Source organism: Galeopterus variegatus, unplaced genomic scaffold (genome assembly GCF_000696425.1).
Source record: "Galeopterus variegatus unplaced genomic scaffold, G_variegatus-3.0.2 Scaffold5001, whole genome shotgun sequence".
Lineage (NCBI taxonomy): Eukaryota > Metazoa > Chordata > Mammalia > Dermoptera > Cynocephalidae > Galeopterus > Galeopterus variegatus.
In genome coordinates, this window is record NW_007731112.1 from 49,760 (window position 1) to 72,712 (window position 22,953).

General features: G+C 40.6%; 1 protein-coding gene across 1 annotated transcript in view; it reads right to left on the reverse strand.

Annotated features, from left to right (window-relative positions):
• LOC103604150 (septin-11-like) overlaps positions 1-22,867 on the reverse strand; it is a gene marked incomplete at its 3' end in the record, with an annotated part of 63,501 nt that extends 40,634 nt beyond the window's left edge. Inside the window, exon 1 of the mRNA XM_008588736.1 lies at positions 22,773-22,867. Coding sequence (XP_008586958.1) covers positions 22,773-22,799 — 27 coding nt within the window. The remainder of the gene's footprint in view (positions 1-22,772) is intronic.
• Positions 22,868-22,953: the final 86 nt, after the last annotated feature.

The window sequence follows — 22,953 nt, forward strand, 5'->3', positions numbered from 1 at the left end:
AAGGATGTGAACAGATTATTGGCAGAGAAATAAATGTAAATGGCCAATAACATAAGAAAAGATGTCCAACCTCATGAAATCATGGTAGTTGGGGATCATAACCATGTAGAGCTTGTGGTATCTTTTGAGCCATTAGCCATCTTTACTTCACTATTACTTTAGAAAAGTACTGCATCCCCATATTTTAAAAGCCCTGTTTTTTAAAAAAAGGACCGTGCAGAGCTTGATGGGTCAGAAGTACTGTGACAACCACTTGGCATTTCATACCCAGACCTTCACTGGCTCATCCAGCCTTCTTTCAGGATGAATGGTGGTATCACTGAATAGCCCCAAAGTCATATCCATTTTAAAGTGGTTTTCTTTTTTCCACCTTCCCAAGTGAATACTACCTTTCTAAGAAGCTCATAAAAGGCTTGGCATATTCAAAAGTATTGTGATACAGTCAGCAAGATTCAAAGATCATAATAAAACAACTACCTTGGTATTCTGTTCCAAAACAATGCATAAAAGTATTTAAACTTTAAAAATAATTAGTGTTTCCTTTCACAAACATACATTTCAGGCAGGTCTGCATGAAGTCCATGTGTTATTTTTAAATTTAGTATTTGAATCTCTTAAGTGATAGGGATATAAAGCAGCATGCAATAGTGTAATAGGCGTTGGCTGAGAGTTAGTCAGAAGTAAAAACTCCAGCTCTTTCACTTTTCAGCTGAATAACTTTGGGCAAGTTACTTCTAAGCCTCTTTAATTATAAAAAGCGGATAATGTCTATATCATATGCTTGTTGTAGTTTCAACTGAGATAATATGAAGTGCCTAGTACAGTTTTTTCCACAATAGACAATATTTAAGATGTACTTCTCTAACAATTCAATGTCAGTTCTGCTAGACATTTAAGCATGTTTATATAAGATATACATATAGATATTATACATAAATTTTCAAACATAAATACTTATTTTGCCATGAATTCTGTATTCCCACTTCTACAGGACAAAGATACCTATGAATAACCACCTGTCACATTACTGTTTCTAGAACTTTCATCAAGCATGTTGTCAGTTCTCTGGAAGGTAATAAGTGATGAAAACGAAAATATTGAAAGCAGCCCACTAATTTCCATACAAAAAAGCTTTGGGGATCATTGCTATACATATAATTTCAATTATTAGGAAAAATAAGCCCAGGGGAAAGCTCTGAATACAGCATCAAAGAGAACTACCTATACCATTTACTGAGGCTATCTCGTCCGTCCCTGCAATATTTTCTGACTGATAGGAGTGAATTATATTATACTCTGCCAATTCCAATTGGTATGGTCTGAGCAATCCAGAGCTAATAAAAGTTGGGCTGAGACTAGAAACATGTTAAGTGAAAATTAAAATCTTTAACACATTGCTTGTGTTCACTCTCAGCCCCGCAAAGCCCCCCGCTGTCAGTGCTCAACTGCTAAATATTGATAACTGTGAGAATTCCTGGAGAAAATTTAGCAGATGGTTAAATTCTTTGTTCTGTAATCTTCTAGTATGTTATGCCCACAGCAATTTTTACTGATTAAGTCCCTCTACATAGGAAGAGACCTGAGACTGTAACTGCACAGTTACTTTTGAAGAATTCATTCAAAAATTCCTTTGTGCCAGCCACCACTCTATGCTGTGCTTAAGATACAAACAAGAATAAGCCATGAGAACTATTATGGTAGAACAAGCTTATCTGCTTGTCCCAAGGAGCCTAAAATAAATGGGAATTCAGAAAATGAGTCCTCCTAACTCTGCCTGGGTAAGGGAGAGAGCTAAGAAGCCTGGAGAGTCCTGAAGGATGAGTACGTGGAGAGGGTAGAAGAGGCCAGGAGAAAGTCATTTAGGTGACGTGCAAAGACAGAGGTGTGAGAGAAGGAGACACATACAGCGCCCTGCAAGAAGCCTGATGGGGGTTATGGAAAGGAAGGCATCAAGTCATGGAAGGGCATGGATGCTATCCTGGGGAGCTAAGCCTTTATTTACCCTAAAGGGAACAGAGTATGGAAGGGCATTTCTGCAGAAATAAATTTAAGGGGAAAAAATAGATTCAGCCTCTTCAATATCTTTTTTTCTTTGGAAAAACTTTTATCCCAACAAAAGGGGCCTTCAGTTCTACAGTTTGTACAAAAGTACTATGAAATGCTTTTTAAGAACTGGAATAGAGCATTTGAATTTTTAACTAATGGTCAGAAAGGGCCTGAAAATGTCATAAGTGAATTCTAACTAGCCCTCTGGTTTAAAGTAGTAGAGAAGGGCCGGCCCGGTGGCGCACTGCTACAGTGCGCCGCTTGGGAGCACAGCGGCGCTCCCGCCGAGGGTTCGGATCCCACATACAGACCAGTTCCTGCTCACTGGCTGAGTGAGGTGCGGGCGCAGCACCGAGGGTTGCGATCACCGTTGCTGGTCCCGGTCCGGTACGGGCGTGACACTGAGGGTTGCGGTCCGTTGCCGGACACGAAAAAAGACAAAAAATATATATATATATCAGTTAATGGAGTTTACTAAATTAAATTACTGAACTAATTTGACAGCCTAAACTATAGTACCTAAGCAATACTAAAACATTCCTGGGCTNAAAAAAAAGATGACGAGATAAATTTTTAAAAATTACTCTACATAATGCTGATAGCATTAAGGTCCAGGGTTCAATTCCTATACCAGGCATCTGCCAAAAAAATAAAATAAAAATTAGTCCAAATACTACAATTATTATATTTTATAACATGTTCTACATCTGCTTCACAATACACTTATGATACTCTGTATGATGCATATACTGTATATGTCAAAAAATAAAATTATGATAAATTCATTTTAAGGCTCCAGATGTTTTTTTTGTTGTTGTTTGTTTCCTTTTTTGGGGGGTGGCTGGCTAGTACAGGAATCCAAACCCTTGACCTTGGTGTTATCAGCACTGTGCTCTAACCAAGTGAGCCACCTAGCCAGCCCTCCAGTGGGCTTTTGTCAGTGATTCATGAATGGGGCAGCATCTCATCTAAAATTAGAAAGGTGATCTGATGAGCTGAGCAGGGGAGGTGGGCTTCATGGGTAGAAAAAGGCTGAAGAAAGCAGAATATTTTGTTACAAAGTTATTTTCCTTACAGGGTTTAAACAGAGGGGACTTCCTTATCATCCTGGCTCAGGTAAACTGGGCTCCTCCTGATTGGTTGCTGTGAATATCCTGGTTTTTTGAAATCTGGCCTGTTTTAAAGTTCAGTTTGAATACATGGCACCTAGCGGGAGTAACTTCATTCTGGTTTGGTCTGGTCTGTTTGAGCCTAGTGCAGGATATCAGTCAAAACAATGTCCCCCCATAAATTTTATTTAACAATACACACACACACACAAATAATCTAACAATAGCATAAATAAACTTTGGTTAATCTTATGAGTTAAGAATGCTTCTCCATACTGGCCAGCCGCAAAAAAAAAAAAAAAAAAGAAAGAAAGAAAAAATTTTTTAAAAAAAGATATGGCTAGCCGGTTAGCTCACTTGGTTAGAGCTTGGTGCTGCATGCTACAGGTCACTGTTTGTGTCCTCATATGGGCCAGCTACCTCCCCCCCCCAAATAATGCTTTATTGAGTGAATTAATGGTCTTATCACATTAACTGATTGCTAATATGCATAAAGTTTAAAATATAATATCTGAAGAGATAACCTATATATTAATTTGCAATAGAAAAATATCAGTTAATGGAGTTTACTAAATTAAATTACTGAACTAATTTGACAGCCTAAACTATAGTACCTAAGCAATACTAAAACATTCCTGGGCTAGGGGGAAAAAAATCGACTGATCTATAGCTTCAGGGAAATACTGTTAAGTAAATTTAGGGACTTCCAGAGGTATCAAAATGAGGTGGGGAAAACCATGGAATTATCACACTTTTCTGATAATTGGAGCTCAAACAAACTTTTGCAACATAAGCTGCATACATTCTACTCCAAAGACTGGTTCCTCCTGAGTGACCTCCTCAGGACGCAGGTCTTCCTGGACCTTAAAGATAAAGGGTTATGAATCAGAAATCAGATTGTAAGAGGTGGGGTAGGTATAAGTCAGCCAAGAATAGAGTTCTCTAGAACACAGCTTTCTTGAGACATGAATCTTGTTTATTTTAGACACAAAACTACTTTCTGAGGGTTGCGATCCATTGCCGGACACGAAAAAAGACAAAAAGGAAAAAAATAAAAAAATAAAAAAATAAAAAAAATAAAGTAGTAGAGAAAAATCCCACTTCCAACTTGCTGTTTGTGATGTGTCTTTAATCGTGTTTATTTAGCTATGGTACACCCTGATCTTTTAAGATGAATCATGAAGTTGGTAGAGTTTGGCTTACTCCTATTGACTGATTTTGGGTGGATTTCTCTAATCTCTTAAGAAAAATGAGTATGCATACATTTATTAATTCCCTTGATGCCTAAAGTCAAAGATTTATTTTATTTGGTTAGGGGCCTGAAATATGATTCAGAGGTCACAACATCTCAAATTTTCCATAACTTTCAAAGTTAGGCTGAAATGTCTCTTATTTTATACTTATTTTTGTAATCTCCAAAATGCTAAAATGCCACTTCTTTTATCAAATTTAGTTTGACCAAACGAATATTCAGTGGATTCGATTTAGAAAACTAGCAGAAGGTCTAAAGTTTATGACATTGCTTCCTGTGGGTCCATTCACCCCCTCCCCCAAATCAAAACCAAAAGGATATGATTATAACAACAAGGCAATGTTTTCAAGAATAGATCCTCAATATGAGTTGTAATATTAATAACTGCATATGAAACTATCGTGCTCTTGACCAAGACTGAGCATGAAAAGCACTTCCATTTCCAACTTGCTTCTGTTGGCCAAAAAAATTAGAAACAAATCCAGCATCAGACTTTAGCTGGAAAGTCTTTTCTTCAGGGAAAGGGAGCTGTTTCCAGCCAAACATAACATGTGGAAGGAAGACTGTTCCACGTGTGCACATAGAACCTTTAACTTTCAATTCCACATTTCTCAATAAAAACGCTCTGGCATAAAAGTGTCTGAACAGGATAAATTGAAAGGGGCTGAACGTTCAATGACCATGTAAAACGTTAAGGATGTTTTTAAGAATAGGAAGATACCCCAAGACTCCTTATTACCCTTGTGCTCAAGCTACTATCTTGAATCGTACGAAACTACCATTTTTGTAGTTCAGACATGGCTGAATATCAACTATTTCATGTGATTCAACCTACCACCAGGAAATTCTGCAGAGTTAACAGCAATTTTGACACTTTTTTCTTTTTTTACTGTTAAGGATCTAACTGGTTTTTTGCTTCTTAAAAACTTGAAAGAGTAGGATTTTGGAAAGAAAGGGATCAAAACTCATACAAAAACAACAGAAATTATATCCATAAAAATATTCAAACAATTAGGAAGACAGTCTAAATCAACTCCCCAGGAAGACGTTTTCTAAATAGTCTGTTTACTAGCCATTTGCCTTTTTTAATTTTTCTTTCTTTTTTATTTATTTATTTATTATTATTTTTTTTTAAAGATGACCGGTTAGGGGATCTTAACCCTTGACTTGGTGTTGNTTCTAAATAGTCTGTTTACTAGCCATTTGCCTTTTTTAATTTTTCTTTCTTTTTTATTTATTTATTTATTATTATTTTTTTTTAAAGATGACCGGTTAGGGGATCTTAACCCTTGACTTGGTGTTGTCAGCACCACGCTCAGCCAGTGAGCCAACCGGCCATCCCTATATGGGATCCGAACCCGGGGCCTTGGTGTTATCAGCACCGCACTCTACCGAGTGAGCCACGGGCCGGCCCAACCTTTTTTTATTTTTCTAAGACTGTAATTGTCACTAATAGTTCCCAGAAGATACATTTTTCTATAGGCAGGAAGAAGAACAGAGAAAAAGAAGGGAAAGTTCTGGGGTTTCTGCTGGGCAGGGAAGGATTAGTGAGAAATTTAAGCCTCAACTTAACTCCCCAGGCCTCAGTTTCCTCATCTTAAAGGAAGGCCCTGGATTAGGTGTCCTCTAAATTCCCTCCTGGCTCTAGAACTAGCAACGTATTAGAATTTGGTAACAGACTTTATCTTGCCTATATCCACTTGCATTTTATATCATCCTACCACCAAATTCATAAATAATTTCACAGCCTATAGGAACAGCCATTAACTGTCACTGGACTTCAGCCAAAAATAAAAAATCCAACCCTATTCGCTATATATAGCACATGTTTTTGCAGAGGCACATTGACTTGGCTACCGCTCCCTCTGCTGCGGGTTCTGCTCACAACACAACATCAACTGCTTCTATTTCTCCCAATTTGATCTCCGGTGGCTCAAACCTGTATGGAGAGATCCTGTTAAGGAAAGAGTTTAAAAGTTTTGGTGCTGCCCTCAAACTACCTCCACACTTTCATGTCAGATCAAGCACTTGCTTCACTTCCATTTTAAAAACAAGCACATTTCCACAAACAAAGCATTCTAAAAAGAATAACAAAACAAAACAAAAAAAAATTTCAATGGTTGCTTTATTCAAATACAAGAAAAATAAATGAATTATTTCCAATGGAAATCAGTTTGCAAATTGGCAGAGACAACCCACAAATGTGTTTATGGGTACAACAAACTGTATTTTTTAAATATTTGACTTAATGCTGCCAACATTTGCAGGTGGAAAAATTTCACCTCAAATTCTAAATGTCCATCTTCTCTTGAAATATTGAAAACTATGGCACCAGTAGGCCCTCGTCTCTAGCCAGAGCCAAAAGGCAGTATGTACTTGCCCAGTTACAGCAGTTTAACTGAAGAATCTGAGAGCTGTTTTTTTGGTACTTTTTCTACCTCAAATAAATGAGCTAATAATGAAGCTCACCCTGGTCAAAGATGGTTTATGTATTTGACTCCCTTACTATCTTACCATGCCAACAAAAATTCAATACACAACCTAATTGTAGCCTACCAGAACCATGATAAACTATTGATCATTAACTATTTTAAAGAGAATACATAAGATAAATTTCTATTTCTCATTAATGTCATGGCTACATCACATTAAGCATTTTTCAACTGTAATAAATTACAAGCATTGAGATCTAAACTACGTAAATTTGTTTTCTTTTTCAAGATGTTTTAATGCTAGATTTAAATTTGGTCTATAATAAAAGCATTGCAAAATCTATAAACTTAAGTCATTTAAGAAAAACTGTTACTCACACTAAAACTGTGCCCTTTCTGCTGAAAATAGTTGCTATATTTGCCTAATCAGGTCATAGTCGTTTTGAAACCCTTAGTTTCTTGTGTCTACCCTGCATGAAAAGGACAACTGATAGGACTGACATCTTCCCAAATCTTCTTCTTAATAGCCTACCATGGATTCAAATGTCTCTTGTCAAGTGGATATAAGGCTCTTTTCATGGGAATATTATTGGCAAAGATGGCATAAATCTTAGTCAGTGCCATAAAATTAATATATAGGGTGTTATCCAACAATTCGCTATCTCCACTAACTGTAGAATAAAGCAAATGGGACCAAACTGCAACACAGAAGATGAGATTAGACAAAGACCTTCCCTTTCTCCCAGGAACATGGTTAACAAAAGACTGAGGGAACACAACGAGCAGACTCTACTGGAGAGAAAACATCCTGTTGCAGCTGAAGGCTTGCAGTTGTTCAGAATGTTGCTGAAAAATTCAATATAGCTCGAACATGGTTAACAAAAGACTGAGGGAACACAACGAGCAGACTCTACTGGAGAGAAAGCATCCTGTTGCAGCTGAAGGCTTGCAGTTGTTCAGAATGTTGCTGAAAAATTCAATATAGCTCTTCTTCTAAAGCACATTATCTTTTTCCATCAATAGGACAGCTGAGACAAGGCATGGGAGCATTTCTGATGATACAAGATCCTTTGACCCACACAAATTCATTCCCCTTAAATCCTGAGATCCTAAGTATAGGGTTCCAAATTTAGAATATACATATTCTGCACTCTATCATAAGAAAGAAAATCATTATTAGTTCCTAAATTCAACTACAAAAGCCCAGCAGCAATTCTTGCTTTATGTTGTGAGGAAAATGCACTTTTAAATATCATTGATGCAAGCATTATTTCCTTCAGTGTATCCACATAACTAAAATGTGCTTGCTACAAGGGCTCCTTTTATAAACAGCAAAAAGAAAACAAACAGGCATCTCCTATAATAACCTCCACCAGTAATAGGCATAAATTCTCAGTCCAAAAGATGAAATTTCATAAATGACTCTTTTATACTGTTAATGACAGAAATACTTCTCTCCAACAAGAGTATCTACGGTACCGCAAGTAGACTTAAGCATAACACCTCTGCTCTCAAAGAGGTCATAACAATCCGCTCTTTAAAAAACTAAGTAAGAGTGACTTAGCACTGCAAGTTTTAACTCGGTGAATTAGTTGGTGGGGCAAGTATGGCATACAGAAAACACTGGACCACTGAGGTGAGCTCAAATCAATCTATTTAGCTCTCTGGAGCTAAATTTTCTGAGGAGATTGGCCTAAAAATGATCCTCAGCTTTCTTTCCACCTTTTAAAGGTCCCACAACTCTACAGCACTGCTGGCATTCAATGAAGCTCAACGATAAATAGTGCATATGAATAATGTTTGTGTTCTAAATTATGCATAAACCCAAAGTTCAATATAAGCACAGGTAAGAGAAGCCTGGCACAGTGACTGTTCCATCTCTGAGTTCAAACTTGGCTTTTTATTACTATGATGATGGTGACGAAATAGTTCAAGCACACAGAATATCACACATCTATATACTCATTACCTATTTTTGTAAATCCATAGCTTTTACCATCCATATATTTTGTCTTTTTTTTTTTTGTTTTAATCACAGATTTATTCCTCTCCTTTCCCCAGGTGACCAGCACGGCTTTTAAAATGAGATCAGACTGTGCCTGAGATTTACTTCAAAATAATTTGCGGAAGAAGGTAAGGAGGCAGTAAGAGAGAATGGGAAATAGAGGATATAAGACTGCCCATGAATTCATAACTGGGTGATGGGACAGAAGGTTCATTATACCATTCTCTCTAACCTTGAATATGTTTGGAATTTTGATTAATAAAAAAGTTTTTCTTAAAAAAAGAAAAAGAAAAAGATCAGACTAAAAATACTTCTGGACTATACTCCTAAAGCTGCACTATACAAATACAATATGGTAGCCACTAGTCATATATGGCTGTTTAAATGCAAATTAATTAAAATTCAACAAAATAAAAATTTCAGTTTCACAGCTATACCAGCCACATTTCAAGCGTTCAGTAGCCATTTATGGCTAGTAGCTACCATATTGGACAATGCAGCAGTAGAACATTTTCCATCATCACAGAAAGTTCTGACAGCGCTGTTCTATACAGCCTAGTGTTCCATCTCTATAAGGTATGACGAGGGAATAACCAACAGTCAGAAGGCTTGGCTTTAAGATCATCTCTGATAGGGGCTGAAGGTATTGGGTCAAGAATAATATCTAATCAACCAACCTCACAAAGTTGTGAAGATCAACTTTTACCTACTGAAATCTATCACAGGAAAAATATGTGGAATTGCACAGTTTCAATCAGGAAATCACTATGGTGTATGCAATGAATGTAGTGGCAAAGCCAATGTCCAAGTTAGCAGTAACATTCCAAAAGTATACTTAAAAACAAAAACAAAAAGCCTGAAAATGACTCCAGTTTTAGTTTATGAAATGGAGAAATCATACATTTCAACTTCCAATTTAAGTTTTCTCCTCCTACTCCCTTCATTTTGGAATAGAAAAACAACTTTCTACATGCTTTTTTAAAACACTTAATTTTTTTCGTGGTTGGGATTAAAAAAGAAATCAAATTGTAGATGAAAGATTAGCCAAGGATAGCTGGAATGCACCATTTGGGCCCAAAAGCCAAGGCACTTGAATGAATGCAAAATCCCAGGACTGACTATAACTGGCCTCAGATTTCATCTACATACAATGAGATAGTTTCTCCCTCTAAGGCAGATTGAGTACATCTTTGAATAATCCATTATTTTGTGCATGTACAGGTGTGTGCCTACATGCATGTGTGTGTGTGTGTGTGTGTGTGTGTGTGTGTGTGTGTGTGTGTGTGTGTTCCTGAATGTGTATCTCAAAGAAAGAATTTAAGGATCAGGAAAATAACCTTGCCTTTCCAAAATGTAATTTTTTTTTTTGCCTCCAGAACCATATTTCCCTTTATTTTGGACTAACCTAAGAGAAACTAATTAAACAGGTAATATTTCTAGTGTCCTTTTATCTCAAAATCTGGTGTCAAGCTAGGGCTGGGTCTGGAGCTGACAGACCCCTTAAGCCCGTTCCAAACTGGGTCACAAACCCTTCACACACCAGGCTGAGTCCCCAGACCCCTCACATGCAAGCCCATGAGCTAGGTAACGAGCAAACAGGTCCTTGGAAGCCGCAGGTTGGAAAGCATGACTGCACACACATTGGCCACCCCAGGCAGTCAACACCAGCCAAGCCATGGCACCACCCATGTGCATTAACTCCACCCACACACAACTTATTTACAAAGAATGCACTGCATGACCCCCAACTGTACCTAAGGTGAGGGGGCCTGATTAAATTATTCTATTTTCCCAACATCTGGTATCAGAAAAAAACAAACCAACAAAACTGATAACCACTTACTTCAGGGTGTAAAAGAAGTTAAATAATGATACGTTGTATATTTGCATCTCAACCCAGTACAAAATAGTAATTCTCAAACTTCTTTTCCTATTTTCCTCTGTGGGGATAGTCCCATACACACAATGATCCTCAACCAAAGGGCACATGTGTTAGAATATGGAAATGGGGGAGCAGAAGCTGGGAGGGATGATTGTTTTATTAAGTACAAGTCCCTTTATCCGAGGCTATTAGGAGCAGAGGTTGGGCAATTTATCAAAAAGGCATTCAAAAACTAGAATTTTAAAAAGTTATAGCCTATACATTTGATTTTACCTTAAAACATCTAACCACATTTACTCACCAATTTTTTGACAAAAGGCCCAGGCTTTTGCATCATAATGGGTCAGAGGAATTCCAATAAGGGTGACTTTCTAGCACAAATCCATAGGCATCATATATAATTTCTAGTTTGTTTCTTCAAAGTGGAGCCAGAATTTAAAAGTATTTTCTATGCAATCTGAGTGCAGATTCTTTCTAGCTCCTTACAATTTTTCTCCACCTTTTTAGTTATCTTACCTATACTAAATTCACAATTGTTTTATTTTAGCAAAATTCTCAACCTTAGTAAAATCTTTCCAAAGCATCTAATTTAGAGGCAACTCGAATTTTGCACTTATATTTCAGAGATTTACAGAACATTAAATTAAATTATGCAATTATAATGATTTCTATAACTGGCAAAAACCAGGTTTGAAAACAAACAACCCTGTAAGCATACAACTCTGTTGGCGGGTACAGAAATGCACATGTGCCCTACAAGAGTCTACTAGTCAAAAGCACTTGGCATACTGGGCAGTCAGAATGTTTTGTAGAGGGAATGGCTTGAGTACAAATTAATCTGGCAGAGAGTTTGAAAACAGTCCCTTCAGATCCTGATACAATTTTCCAATTCCCTTTGGTATGCCCTTTTTATCCCTGCATTACACCAAAAGAATAACTTTCTAAGAGTAGCCTGGGAGGAAAGAAAGCTGGAGGTTACCTTTCCAATGCTCTTCAAATTACATTATAAAGAGGGAAGAAAAGGGAAGTAAAATGGGCACTACTCTTTCTGAAAGCTAAGCCAAGTTCCCAACTTTTACTATCTAAGAGAAAGAGGAGAGTTGCATACTGGTGAGAAGAGCCTGACAAGACCTTCTGAATTGTCGAAGTTGAGCATTACCTGAGCATTATCTTTTCTCCTCAACTAAATAGTTCACTCTCCAACATGGAGCATGGTGCTAGAAACATACAGGGTCCTCAAATATCCATTTGGTTGCTTATGTATGATCACAAATGAGTTGTTGAGACATGAGGAAGGAATGACAAACAAGACTTGATAGCTTACCCCTGAATTCAAGCCTATTCTAAGATTTTGAACCTTAGTGACAGAGAGATCCATCTGTCCAAGACAGATTCTAGTTCTGGTTTGGTCTGGTGGGAGAGTGCGAAGGAAGACAGTTCTGACATCTTCACTTGTACATAGTGTTGGTTGAGGCTCAGTGTGTGTTGACTTAATGAACAAAAAATAGGAAAAGCCACTGAGGAATAAGAACACAAGTTCTTCAAGACAGAGAAGATTTAGCAATATTTAGCCATATCTCCAACTCCCCAATATACCTGTATAAATCTCCATTACATAAAGTCAATGAGAGTCTTCATTTGCTTTGATTGGGTACTAAAATTCAATTTAGACTCAGGTCCTCTTCCACACAGCTTAAAAGCCAGCTTTGGAGCAACAGCCAGTGGCAGCAAATTAACTAGTAATTTCAATGGCTGCCTTAAGTTCATAAAATACCCTGGAATTGTAGTTTCTGAATGGGGTAAATTTGATCACCAACAACTAAAAGTCTTCTTTACAGGACTCAGAGGGCTCAGAGATAAAACTGTGCTTCAACTCCAGACCATCTAACACACTCTAAAGGGGAAAGCGATTAAGAGGTTGACTAAGGATTGGAAAAGGCTTTGAAAACAAAAGAGTTATGTAATAGATAAGCAATCAAATTATTCCATCAGGCCAAGGTACAAGTCTTAGACTGTCCACCCACATAAGAAGTCAAACCAAACACCTCAAAGAATGAGAGCAAAGGTGACAAATCGGGAGAGAACCTGAGAATGAATCAGCGTGGTTTACGTAGTCCAAGGATTTCTACTGCACGCTCACAAACTGCCTCTGGGCTAGGCTCAAACAAAGTGATGTGATCATTTCAACAATTATCCTAAAAACTCTTAACAGACACTTAAGTTAATCTGGGTCCTTTAAGTTGCTCAATATTAGCTAATTAAAGTTGTTTTGAGAGTTATTACCTTATTTTTCTAATCTACACAGTGTACGCCCACAAATTTCTGATTTTTTCAAAAGTTTTAAGCTTTGACCCAAATTCACAGCTCATGTACCAAAACCAGTTTCTCCCACTCACTTTGTATCTAGTGCTAGAATATAAAAAAATGTAATTGACTTGAAATAGGTAAATTAAACAAGTTATAGAACAAAGTAGGCACTACACACTCAAAAGCAAGCACTTCTAGCCTGACAGAGTATGAGAGTTCCACTCCAAAGAACTAGAAATGAAAATTATGAAAAAGTTTAGGTGACACATTCAATTTTTTTCTTTTCTGAGTCCAGTTTTTATAAAAATTTGAAGACTGCCTTCCAAGAAATAGTAGTGAAACCTAGTAAAAGTTCAGTTTGCTTTGAGCTTTTTTCAACATCAATAGCTTAGCTTGTTGTAAAAGTAACATTCATACTCCCTTATTTGCATAAGGCAAAAAAAGAGCCCCAAACCAGGAAACAAGGTGTTTTCTTTCACCCCAGTTTCTCCAAAATGGAAGGACTTAAGGGCTTAGATGCATGCATTTAGTTATTTTGGGAAGTGATCCAGGCGAACAGGAATAGGAGACTAGAAAGACAGAAACAAGGAAGGAGGGAAAGCCATTCTGAGGTGATTATGGAGCTAATCATCTCTGTGGGCTGAGGCTGGGGCCCACATAGGACCCCCTGAGAAAGCATGTAGACTATACCTCAGTACTGTCCAACTTAGTGACAAAATAGAGAAGTATTTACCCACCAGCTTCCAGCCCCATCAATCAAGGGCTGCCCCATGGGATGGTAATTCCTTTGGAAATCCAGAAATGCACATGGGTCAGAATAAACCTATGTGCTCAGCAGAACCCAAGTGGCTATATAGAGGAGCCTGGTACAGAAAGTAGAGATATGAGGTCTACACCTAGCTGAGGTTCCCACAGCAGCAGCTGGAAAGAAAAGGTGAACTGAGAGGATATGGGGTCAGCACAAGTCTTATCGAATGCAAGTGTCAGCCAATTGATCCGAAAGATGACTTTTCACTCATTCCATCAAATGTTTACTAGTGGGGAGTACACAACACGTAGTCCCTTCCTTAAGTCTGGCAATATAGACTAAGAATGCATAAATGTGGTTGAGGGCTAGCAGAATACATTGCTTATGGTAATACCCTTTTTTAAAAAAAAAATCAACAACTATATTTGATAATTCATTTTTATTTTAAAAAGTTAACTTAAAAGGGGGGGTGACTCTGGAGTGATATGTGGATGACACATAAGTATTGTAGGCAATCACTACAGGAATTCAAAGAAAGAAAAATCACCAAAACCTGCACTGGTAAGTGGAAGCTTTGCTGATAGTATGTTTAATCTGAACCTCAAAAGTATGCTCTGACTAAAAAATGGGAAGCCTGCACGTTTCAAGTGTGTAAGGGGAAAATGCTCCATTCTTATAGGGTGGGTTGAGGTGGGGTGGCAGTTCTGGTTTGAGCCCAGTCTTCAGTATAAAGCTGTTATTTCAGCATTCACTGCCCCCAGAAAACTAGCTTTTATTGAGGACAAATAATCTAGGAATGAGTGTGCGTTAACTCACTTAATCTGTAACTCTTTGAGGGAGATATTGTTGTCACTTGACAGATTAGGTAAGTAACTTGCCCAAAGTCACAAAGCTAGTTAAATGGCAGAGCAGATGGCCTAGAACCTTATCAGCCAGGCTTCGGAGTCCACATTCTTGACCAAAATGCTACCTATTAGTGCCTCTCCATAGAGAGAAAACAAAGCAAGGGAAAGCCGGGTGCTGTCAGAGGCATCCGTGTTTAGGAACAGACAGGCTGGGAAAGGTCTGATTTGGAAGCACCCCAAGAGAAATAATTCTGTCAAGCAGCTGGAAGTCCTGATGGCCTCAAAACCATTTCCCAGAGAGAACAGTCCCACAGCTGGGACCACCAGAGAGCAGCACAGAAGGTCTTTCAGAAGGTCGTCCCCCATTACTTACTTGGTGATGCCGCCACTGGAAGCTAGTCATGAGTGAATAGGAACGCACTCTCTGCCTTCAGCTCATTCCAGCTGCTTCTCTCTCTCTCTCTCTCTCTCTCTCTCTCTCTCTCTCTCTCTCTCTCACACACACACACACACACACACACACACACACACCATTCTACTGTGTCCAACTGGAATCAGAAAAGGACAAATACAGAGTGAGAAAAATCATTACGGACAGAGAGAATTTTTAAAAGATAATAAAGACGCTTGCCTTCATAGTAAATTCCATGACTAGAATACTGTGGTCAACAATTATCATTCAAAATCTTGACTGCCTCTCTCTAGAGGAGGATCTGCTTCCCCATCCCATGGCCATCAAGCTTGGACAAATGACTCGCAGAGCTACTCTTTACAGAAGGATTATCCACCCCATCCTGTTAAATTAAGGAGTGACCATACTTTGGCCAAAGAAATTCATATGGAAGTGACCTAAGAGCTTGAAAAGTCAGCTCAAGGTTCAGCATGTCTCTTTGTCCTCTGCCACGAGGCTGGTAATGTTCAGACAGACCACGCTCCCTCAGGCTGGTCCTGCAGTCAGTGTAGCACGGAGCTGGCCTCAGAGGATGGAACAGAAAGAACCCTGGGTGAGAAATAAACTTCTGCTGTGTAGGCCACCAAAACTTGGGGTCAATTTGTTACCTCAATATAATTTAGCCTTAACTAGCTGATACAGATGGTAGGTCTATATGCCTGTTGGTCTAAGAGCCTTTGGTTCCAAAGCTTAATAACTCTCCCATTCACTAACTAGCTGTACCAGATTAGGTAAGTGACAAATTTTTCATGCCTCAGTTTGTCTACATTACTTCTTAGGTATTTTGTGAAGATAAAGTATAATAATTGTCTTGACAATAGTCTGAATAGAATAAGTTTAAAAATCGAGATGCTGAACAGGCTTTCTGTGCACAGAGGTTCTCGGGCAAGCCTTCCCGCCCCCCAACAGCAGGTCTGAGTAAATTTAATGGGTACTCTTAATGAGATTCACAAAATTTATACTGGTATGAAAACAGTACACAAAGAGATGAGATGAATGAAAAAGACATTAAGTCTTAAAGGAACCCTGGCTTTTAACAGAATTTTCTACTATTCTCATAGGATCCAATGAGTTATAAATTTCCTTTTTAAACAACACTGACTGCCACTTGAAATCCAAGGTGGGAAGAGTCCCACCATCCTCCCCCAACCCCCACCCTTCAGGACTCAGTTGCTTCAGTGTCTAAAAAAAATAGGAATTTCTAGTTCTTTATCTTTTGGAAAGGCTCAATGCGTCAGACTAGACAGAGAAAGACCTGTTGTTGTTGTTGTATGTTGCAACTAGATCCCTCCTCCTTCTCTACGTCCCTCCTCAGTCCTCATTTCCTCTATTCTTTAAGGGCTCAATTCAAGCATGAAAGATATCGATTCCCAGATCCTTTCTCATCTCCCTTCTACTCTACCAAATCTTGAAGAATTAGTACTCTGCAGATTTTCAGTGTCTTCCATCAACCAATTTCAAAAATCTGGGATATCTTAAGTTGAAGGCAAAGGGTGGATATGACGTAAAGTATTTAAAGAGCTATATAGTAAATACAAGTCTATAAAGAATGCACAGCATGATCTAGTCTCTTCCCACCTCCCCAGACTCATGTCTGTCCAGTCTCTATGCCTGACCCTGCATACTGATATCCTGGCTACACTGGATTGCTTTATGAGGTTCTTCCTCACTTTCAGAGCTTCACACTCGCTGCTCTCTTGGCTAGAAACACTTTTACACAGCCACCTCCCTGCCTCACTTTCCTTGCTAAATTCTATTGCTTACTCATCCTACAGAGAGTCTTCTTAAGAGCCACAGGGACTGCACCTCAAGTACTCACCACCATAACTTCAGCATCTGCACATAGAAATGTCTGATAAAAACATATGGATTAGAAAGCCAAGAAGGATTATTGATGTGCTAGGGTGTTGAGGGTGATTTTGTTTTTCAATTTATAAGCTATCTTATCTTATTGTGACTCTACTTCTATAAGAAATAAACTAGAAAGCAAGAAAATCATAAATTCTTCCCAAAAGGACTATTAACTATCAAAAGCAAGCAGGTAAATTTTGTTATGTATACTTTAATTTCCTTTTTGCATAATAAATGAGAAAAAAAAAAAGGCAGGAATAAAGCTTCCACTTGTTAGGTACCAAAGATGTTCTTTTTAGAGCATGTCTTTCCAAACTCTCTACCTGAGCCTGTCCCCTCTCTAAACACATTCCACTCCATCCCACAGGGTCACAGTCCAGCACGTAGACAGAATATATCCACACAACTGGACTTCCTGCATCATTTGACTTGAGCAATGTGCTCACACTCACTGCCACCAATCCTAAAAAATGGTGGCTTTAGTGCCATGGCTTTAGTCATATCAGGGAACAGACTCCTCAGGCCAGGTCTGAGATGATACAAATTTTATTTCAGATCACTCAAAAAATTCTTTTTAGGGCCGAGCCTGTGGTGCACTCGGGAGAGTGCGGCGCTGGAGCACAGCAGCGCTCGTGCTGCAGGTTCGGATCCTATATAGGGATGGCCGGTGCGCTCACTGGCTGAGCGCGGTGCGGCTGGTCTCAAAAAGGACAAAAAAAAAAAAAATTCTTTTTAGAAGCCTGTATGTATCACCTTAGCCCAAGTATTGTTTTTATGTTCAACAGCAGCTGCATTGATGGGCTGCCAGCAGGGCCTGAGTGGGTCAGGGAGGGTATTGTTTAGTTGGACAGCAGTTTTCTGTCAATCTGGATTTTTAAAAAAGTAAAACAAAGCGGGTATCAATTATATTGTAAAGCAGGTCTCCTTGGGAAAAAGGGTTTAGATCTGCTGGGTCTTTGTTTAAATAATGGTTCGGCTTTGATGATCCCAGTTTAGACAAGTCTAGCTAAGGCTATGAAAGACAGATCTCGATAAAACAATAAAATCCTAGCAGCCTCGATCCCCAACCAAGTTTGAGGTATATAAAGAGAAACAGGCACAGAAAACTCTGTACCCTGCACCAGAGTATAAACCCGGTAATAATGATTAGTGTAGCATCATCAGTGAGTAAAAACACTTGGTCTTCTGGCAATCAATCAAAGTAGGCCATCCAAATCATGCAAATAGCACAGTCCCACAACCATTTGTTCCTTTGTCTAGACACAGACATAGAGTGGCCCATAACCAAACATGAAGTATTGTTTCTTCCCCTATAAGAGTGTTCAAATGCTCGGACAAGGCCCATCCAACACACAACTTGGTTTTTAAGTAGCAGTTTATTCAAGATGGGTTATGTTTGCTGATATAAACCTCAAAAAGTTGATGAAAATACACAAACAATCTAAGAGCTATTATATCGAGATGGTGCGATATGGGTAGTTTTGTTCTTTGAATCAATTTCTTGAGTCTAATTTTCACTGTAGTGTACACGTATCATTTTTTAAAAAGATAATTTAGAAGATAAAATTCATCTACAGCTTTCAAAAGATTTAAAAAGGCAGGACTACTACACCTCAATTACTTCTTACATTCCTTAGTAATTGCTTATAGAGCCTCAATGTGTGTATTTATACCACTGACTAAAGAGTTCTAATTTTTAAAATTAGAACCCCCTAGATCACAACCCCTTTATGATTTAGATGACGTTCCCCTGGACCTTTTTCAGCTCCATTAATCTTTTTCCAGGTACAACAGTCAGAGTTCTCCATCTGGGACCACATCCTCAAGACACAGAAATGGCAACTTTACAACAAGGAAAAATAACATTTCATTGTCAGTACCTCCTTCCCCCTACCCCAACCCCCAAAGATGAAGATAGACAAAGCTTTAGATAACTGTCTACAGTGATCCCCTGAGAGATGAGATCCTTTATCTGAATCATAATTGTTGACTCAGCAATAAGCACATAATCCCCCTTCTCCCTAAATGTTTTACACACTCCACTGAAATTTGTCACTTTAATACACACAGACATTATATCTCTCAGAAAATAAAAGCTTGAGGTAGGAAGGAAATTTCTCTCTTGTACACTGCTGTATCCCCGAAACCTAGAACAGTACCTGGCACTCAATAAAAATAGTGTTAAGTGAGTGAATAGTGAACTTGGTTTTCCATTTCTTTTGGCTCAACAGAAAGAAGAACAATTAAATGCATTTCTTGAAGGATATCATAGCTAAATCTCCACCACTGGAAAAGCTGAAACACATACCTTTTGTTAGAGATAAAGGAAAAAATATTTCTGCAATGAGGAGGAGGCTGAACCAAATGACCTCTATCGTTGCTTTGAACTCCTAGAATCCACATCTTGATGAACACCACACCTTAAGAGAGAGTGGATCAGCTACATAAAGCCTGATTCTTAGGTAGAGTAAATTATCATGTTCCCTTTAAAATAAAGATAATAGCTGCCCTACAACTTAGATGCAAAAATACTAATTTGTCCAAAATGTAGATACATCCCAGCAGAGGGGGTAGGATGTGGAAATGCTCTTGCTAATCATCAGTTACACTCTGGAAAAAGCAGTTGTGCTTCAGGGTCTTCTCAGGGCCAAGCCTTAAAACCATCAGTGGAGAAATGGAGAAGCTAGGGCTAGAGATTAAAATGGAAATAAACAGTATCACATTAAACTGAAACTTTTGTTTTGCAGTCAACAACAAAGCCACTTAAATTCATATTATCTTTCAATTCTATTTTTCCAAGATTTTTTCTTTTAAGTACCCTCCTATCTGAAGTTAGCCTTGAGGCTTAAATGGTTGTAACTGAATATAACCACTTCATAAGCCAGGAAACACAGCATTCGACATACAATCATTTTTGTCCATCAAAATGTCATGTATACCCGGGATATCACACTAAGATGTTCCAATGCAAGAATTTCTAAAACTCAGAACAAGTTACTTAGATTGAATTTTTCTTTAATCTGGACGGGAGAGACAGTTTGTAGGGAAAGGAGATGTGCTCATGTTTTCCTAGACAACTTTTTAAAAAATCTTACTTCAAAGAAGTATCGAGGGAAACTCCATTCATATATAAATCAGCTTTGGAGTGATCCTTTTCCCTCAGCAAACTCTTCCTTTCTTTTGTTCAAATCATAGAATAGATAGGGGACTAAAGGGGCAGAGAATTCCAAGGTTAAAGATGCAGTGCAGATCACTGGGATCCGGGCTTGGAGAATCTTCTGCACTCACTGGGTTGTTTTGAAGATTAAGACAGTAACCCAATGAACAAAGTGAAACAGTTCAACAATTCCTTGCAAATGTGATCACATGTTTTCCTGTAGTGTATTAAAAGACTTTCAACTTTGTAGTCAATTTCTGATCACAAATACAACTCAGAAAAAAAATTGTTTTTAAGTTGTAATTTAATCTTATTTCCAGCAACAACAGAGAATGTGCAGAAAGAAGTCACCTCCTCTGTACACATATAGTTTTTAAAAATCCCCTCTATTATCTAATGGGTATCTAATGTGTATCTTCTTACACAAGAATTCTGTGGGATTAAGCTCACATATGGGTGGCAGACCTGGTGTTGGATATGATTATGGCCACACAACTAAATCTTAAATACACATACTGTTCCTATTTAACTGACATATATGAACTAACTAATTTATAGAAAATGTGCAACGAATTATTTCTTCCACCTCCCCCAAGAGAATGTGCCAGCAATAGGTGTTACTGAAAAAGACACTCTCCACTCAGAATATTTGCATTCCTAGACTGTCTTGCCAATTTATCTAAAGCAGATATTGTTGTTTTAATTCTCTGAGTCTATGCCATGGAATTGAGGGGGGCGGGGAGGACGGAGGAGCAATTTAACCAGATAAACTTGACCTCAATGGACCTCAATTTCCTCACCAGAAAAATAAAGGGATTAACCCAAAAACTATGCAAATTTCTTCGGTAACAACAATCTATGACCACTAATTATCAAGAGCACAATTTGCGTGCAAGAGAAGACCAGAATTCTTAAGAGTATGTCATTAAATAGAGTTTTAAAGACCTAAAAGACCCACAGTTACACTTCCATATCACCACTGCACATTTTCTACATTTTCTGGCCATGGAAAATGTCTTTGAAAACACCGCGGCTGTTACTAACTCAGAAGGACCCTGAGAACTTCGGCGGCGGGGGCGCGGGGGTGCAAAAGGCGTGGGTATCTAGGGAAGAGTTAGGAGGGGAAGGGGAAAGGGCCGGGAGTCAGAGCACAGTCTTGCATTTCTGGGGTTTCAGGGCTTCCAGTGCCTCCGCAAGACTTGTCTAGAACTACAAAATCTCTCAAGCCTCCACTTGCAGCTGCACAGCTGGGAAGGGGAAGAAGAGGTGGAAGACGCGGAAGGACCTCATCCGAGGCGCCTACAAAGCCCATGAGGCGAACATGGACTTTGAACACCGACCAAGAAAAAGGGAAAGAGGAAGAGGATTACGCCTCTCCCACCCAGCTCGGCTCCTTTCAATAGAAAGCAAAGGCCGCCGCCGCCCCTCGCCTCCGCCTTTCACCCGGGGATGCGGGCAGCCCCCGAACCGCACCCTCCCGCTCCGCTGCGGCCGGAGTCTTGCAGCCCCTGCCCGGCCGCCCGGCCCACACACTCGGGCAGCGCATCCTTCCCTCCGCCCCGGCCGCGGGCCCCCGGTTCTCCACGCGCCCGCCCTCCTTCCTCTTCCTCGCGGTGCAGCTTCCTCGGCCCGCCGGCCGCAGCGCATTTCAATGCTTCCACCCGCCCCGACAAGGGGCCTCTTGAAAACGGAAGAAGAGGTGGAAGACGCGGAAGGACCTCATCCGAGGCGCCTACAAAGCCCATGAGGCGAACATGGACTTTGAACACCGACCAAGAAAAAGGGAAAGAGGAAGAGGATTACGCCTCTCCCACCCAGCTCGGCTCCTTTCAATAGAAAGCAAAGGCCGCCGCCGCCCCTCGCCTCCGCCTTTCACCCGGGGATGCGGGCAGCCCCCGAACCGCACCCTCCCGCTCCGCTGCGGCCGGAGTCTTGCAGCCCCTGCCCGGCCGCCTGGCCCACACACTCGGGCAGCGCATCCTTCCCTCCGCCCCGGCCGCGGGCCCCCGGTTCTCCACGCGCCCGCCCTCCTTCCTCTTCCTCGCGGTGCAGCTTCCTCGGCCCGCCGGCCGCAGCGCATTTCAATGCTTCCACCCGCCCCGACAAGGGGCCTCTTGAAAACTTTGTGTGTGTGTGTCCGGGGCTTTGTCCACATCCTGGGCAGGGCCCGGTCGCCCGGGTGGATGCCTGAGGGCGTCCGGGATCTCACAATGCACTGGGGAGGCCACCACGGAAATCCCACCCTTCGACCGCTTCTACGGCCGTGGGACACCGCGCTTCGGCTCACAGTTCCCACGCCCTGGCCGCCCCTCGGCGCGAGGGAGCCGGCAGGAAACCCCCGCACCCGGCGCCCTTCTCCACTGTCACGAGGGAGAAGGTGTGCGCGGGGAGAGGGAGGCGGCTGAGAGATGCCGCGGCTAAAGGAACCCGCTGAACGGAAACCCAGGAGAGGGGTCCTTTTTCATCCACATCCCCGGAATAGGGGTACGACGAGCGACACGCCGCTGCATCACGTAGTAACTGAGTGTCTGGGCTCCTCACCCTCCCTCGGCCCCAGACGCGCGCCCAAATGCACGCACACACCCACAGCCACCGCCGCCACGATCCAGAGCCCCTGCCTGGCGCCGCCGTGGTCCCCACCCGCGCCCGAGGAGCAGCGCGCGAGGGAGGCGAGGCCCGGCACTCACAGACGGTCTCCCCACGGCCACGGCCATCGCGGCTGCGGCTCCGGCTGCGCCCGGGTGCTCCCCGCCGACACCGGCTGCTGCTAGCGCCCTGGCTCCGGCTCGCCTCCCCCGCGCCTCCCTCGCGGCTGCGCTCTGCTCGCGCCCGGCTCCCGCGCGCAGCCGGCCGCATCTCCTCCCCCCC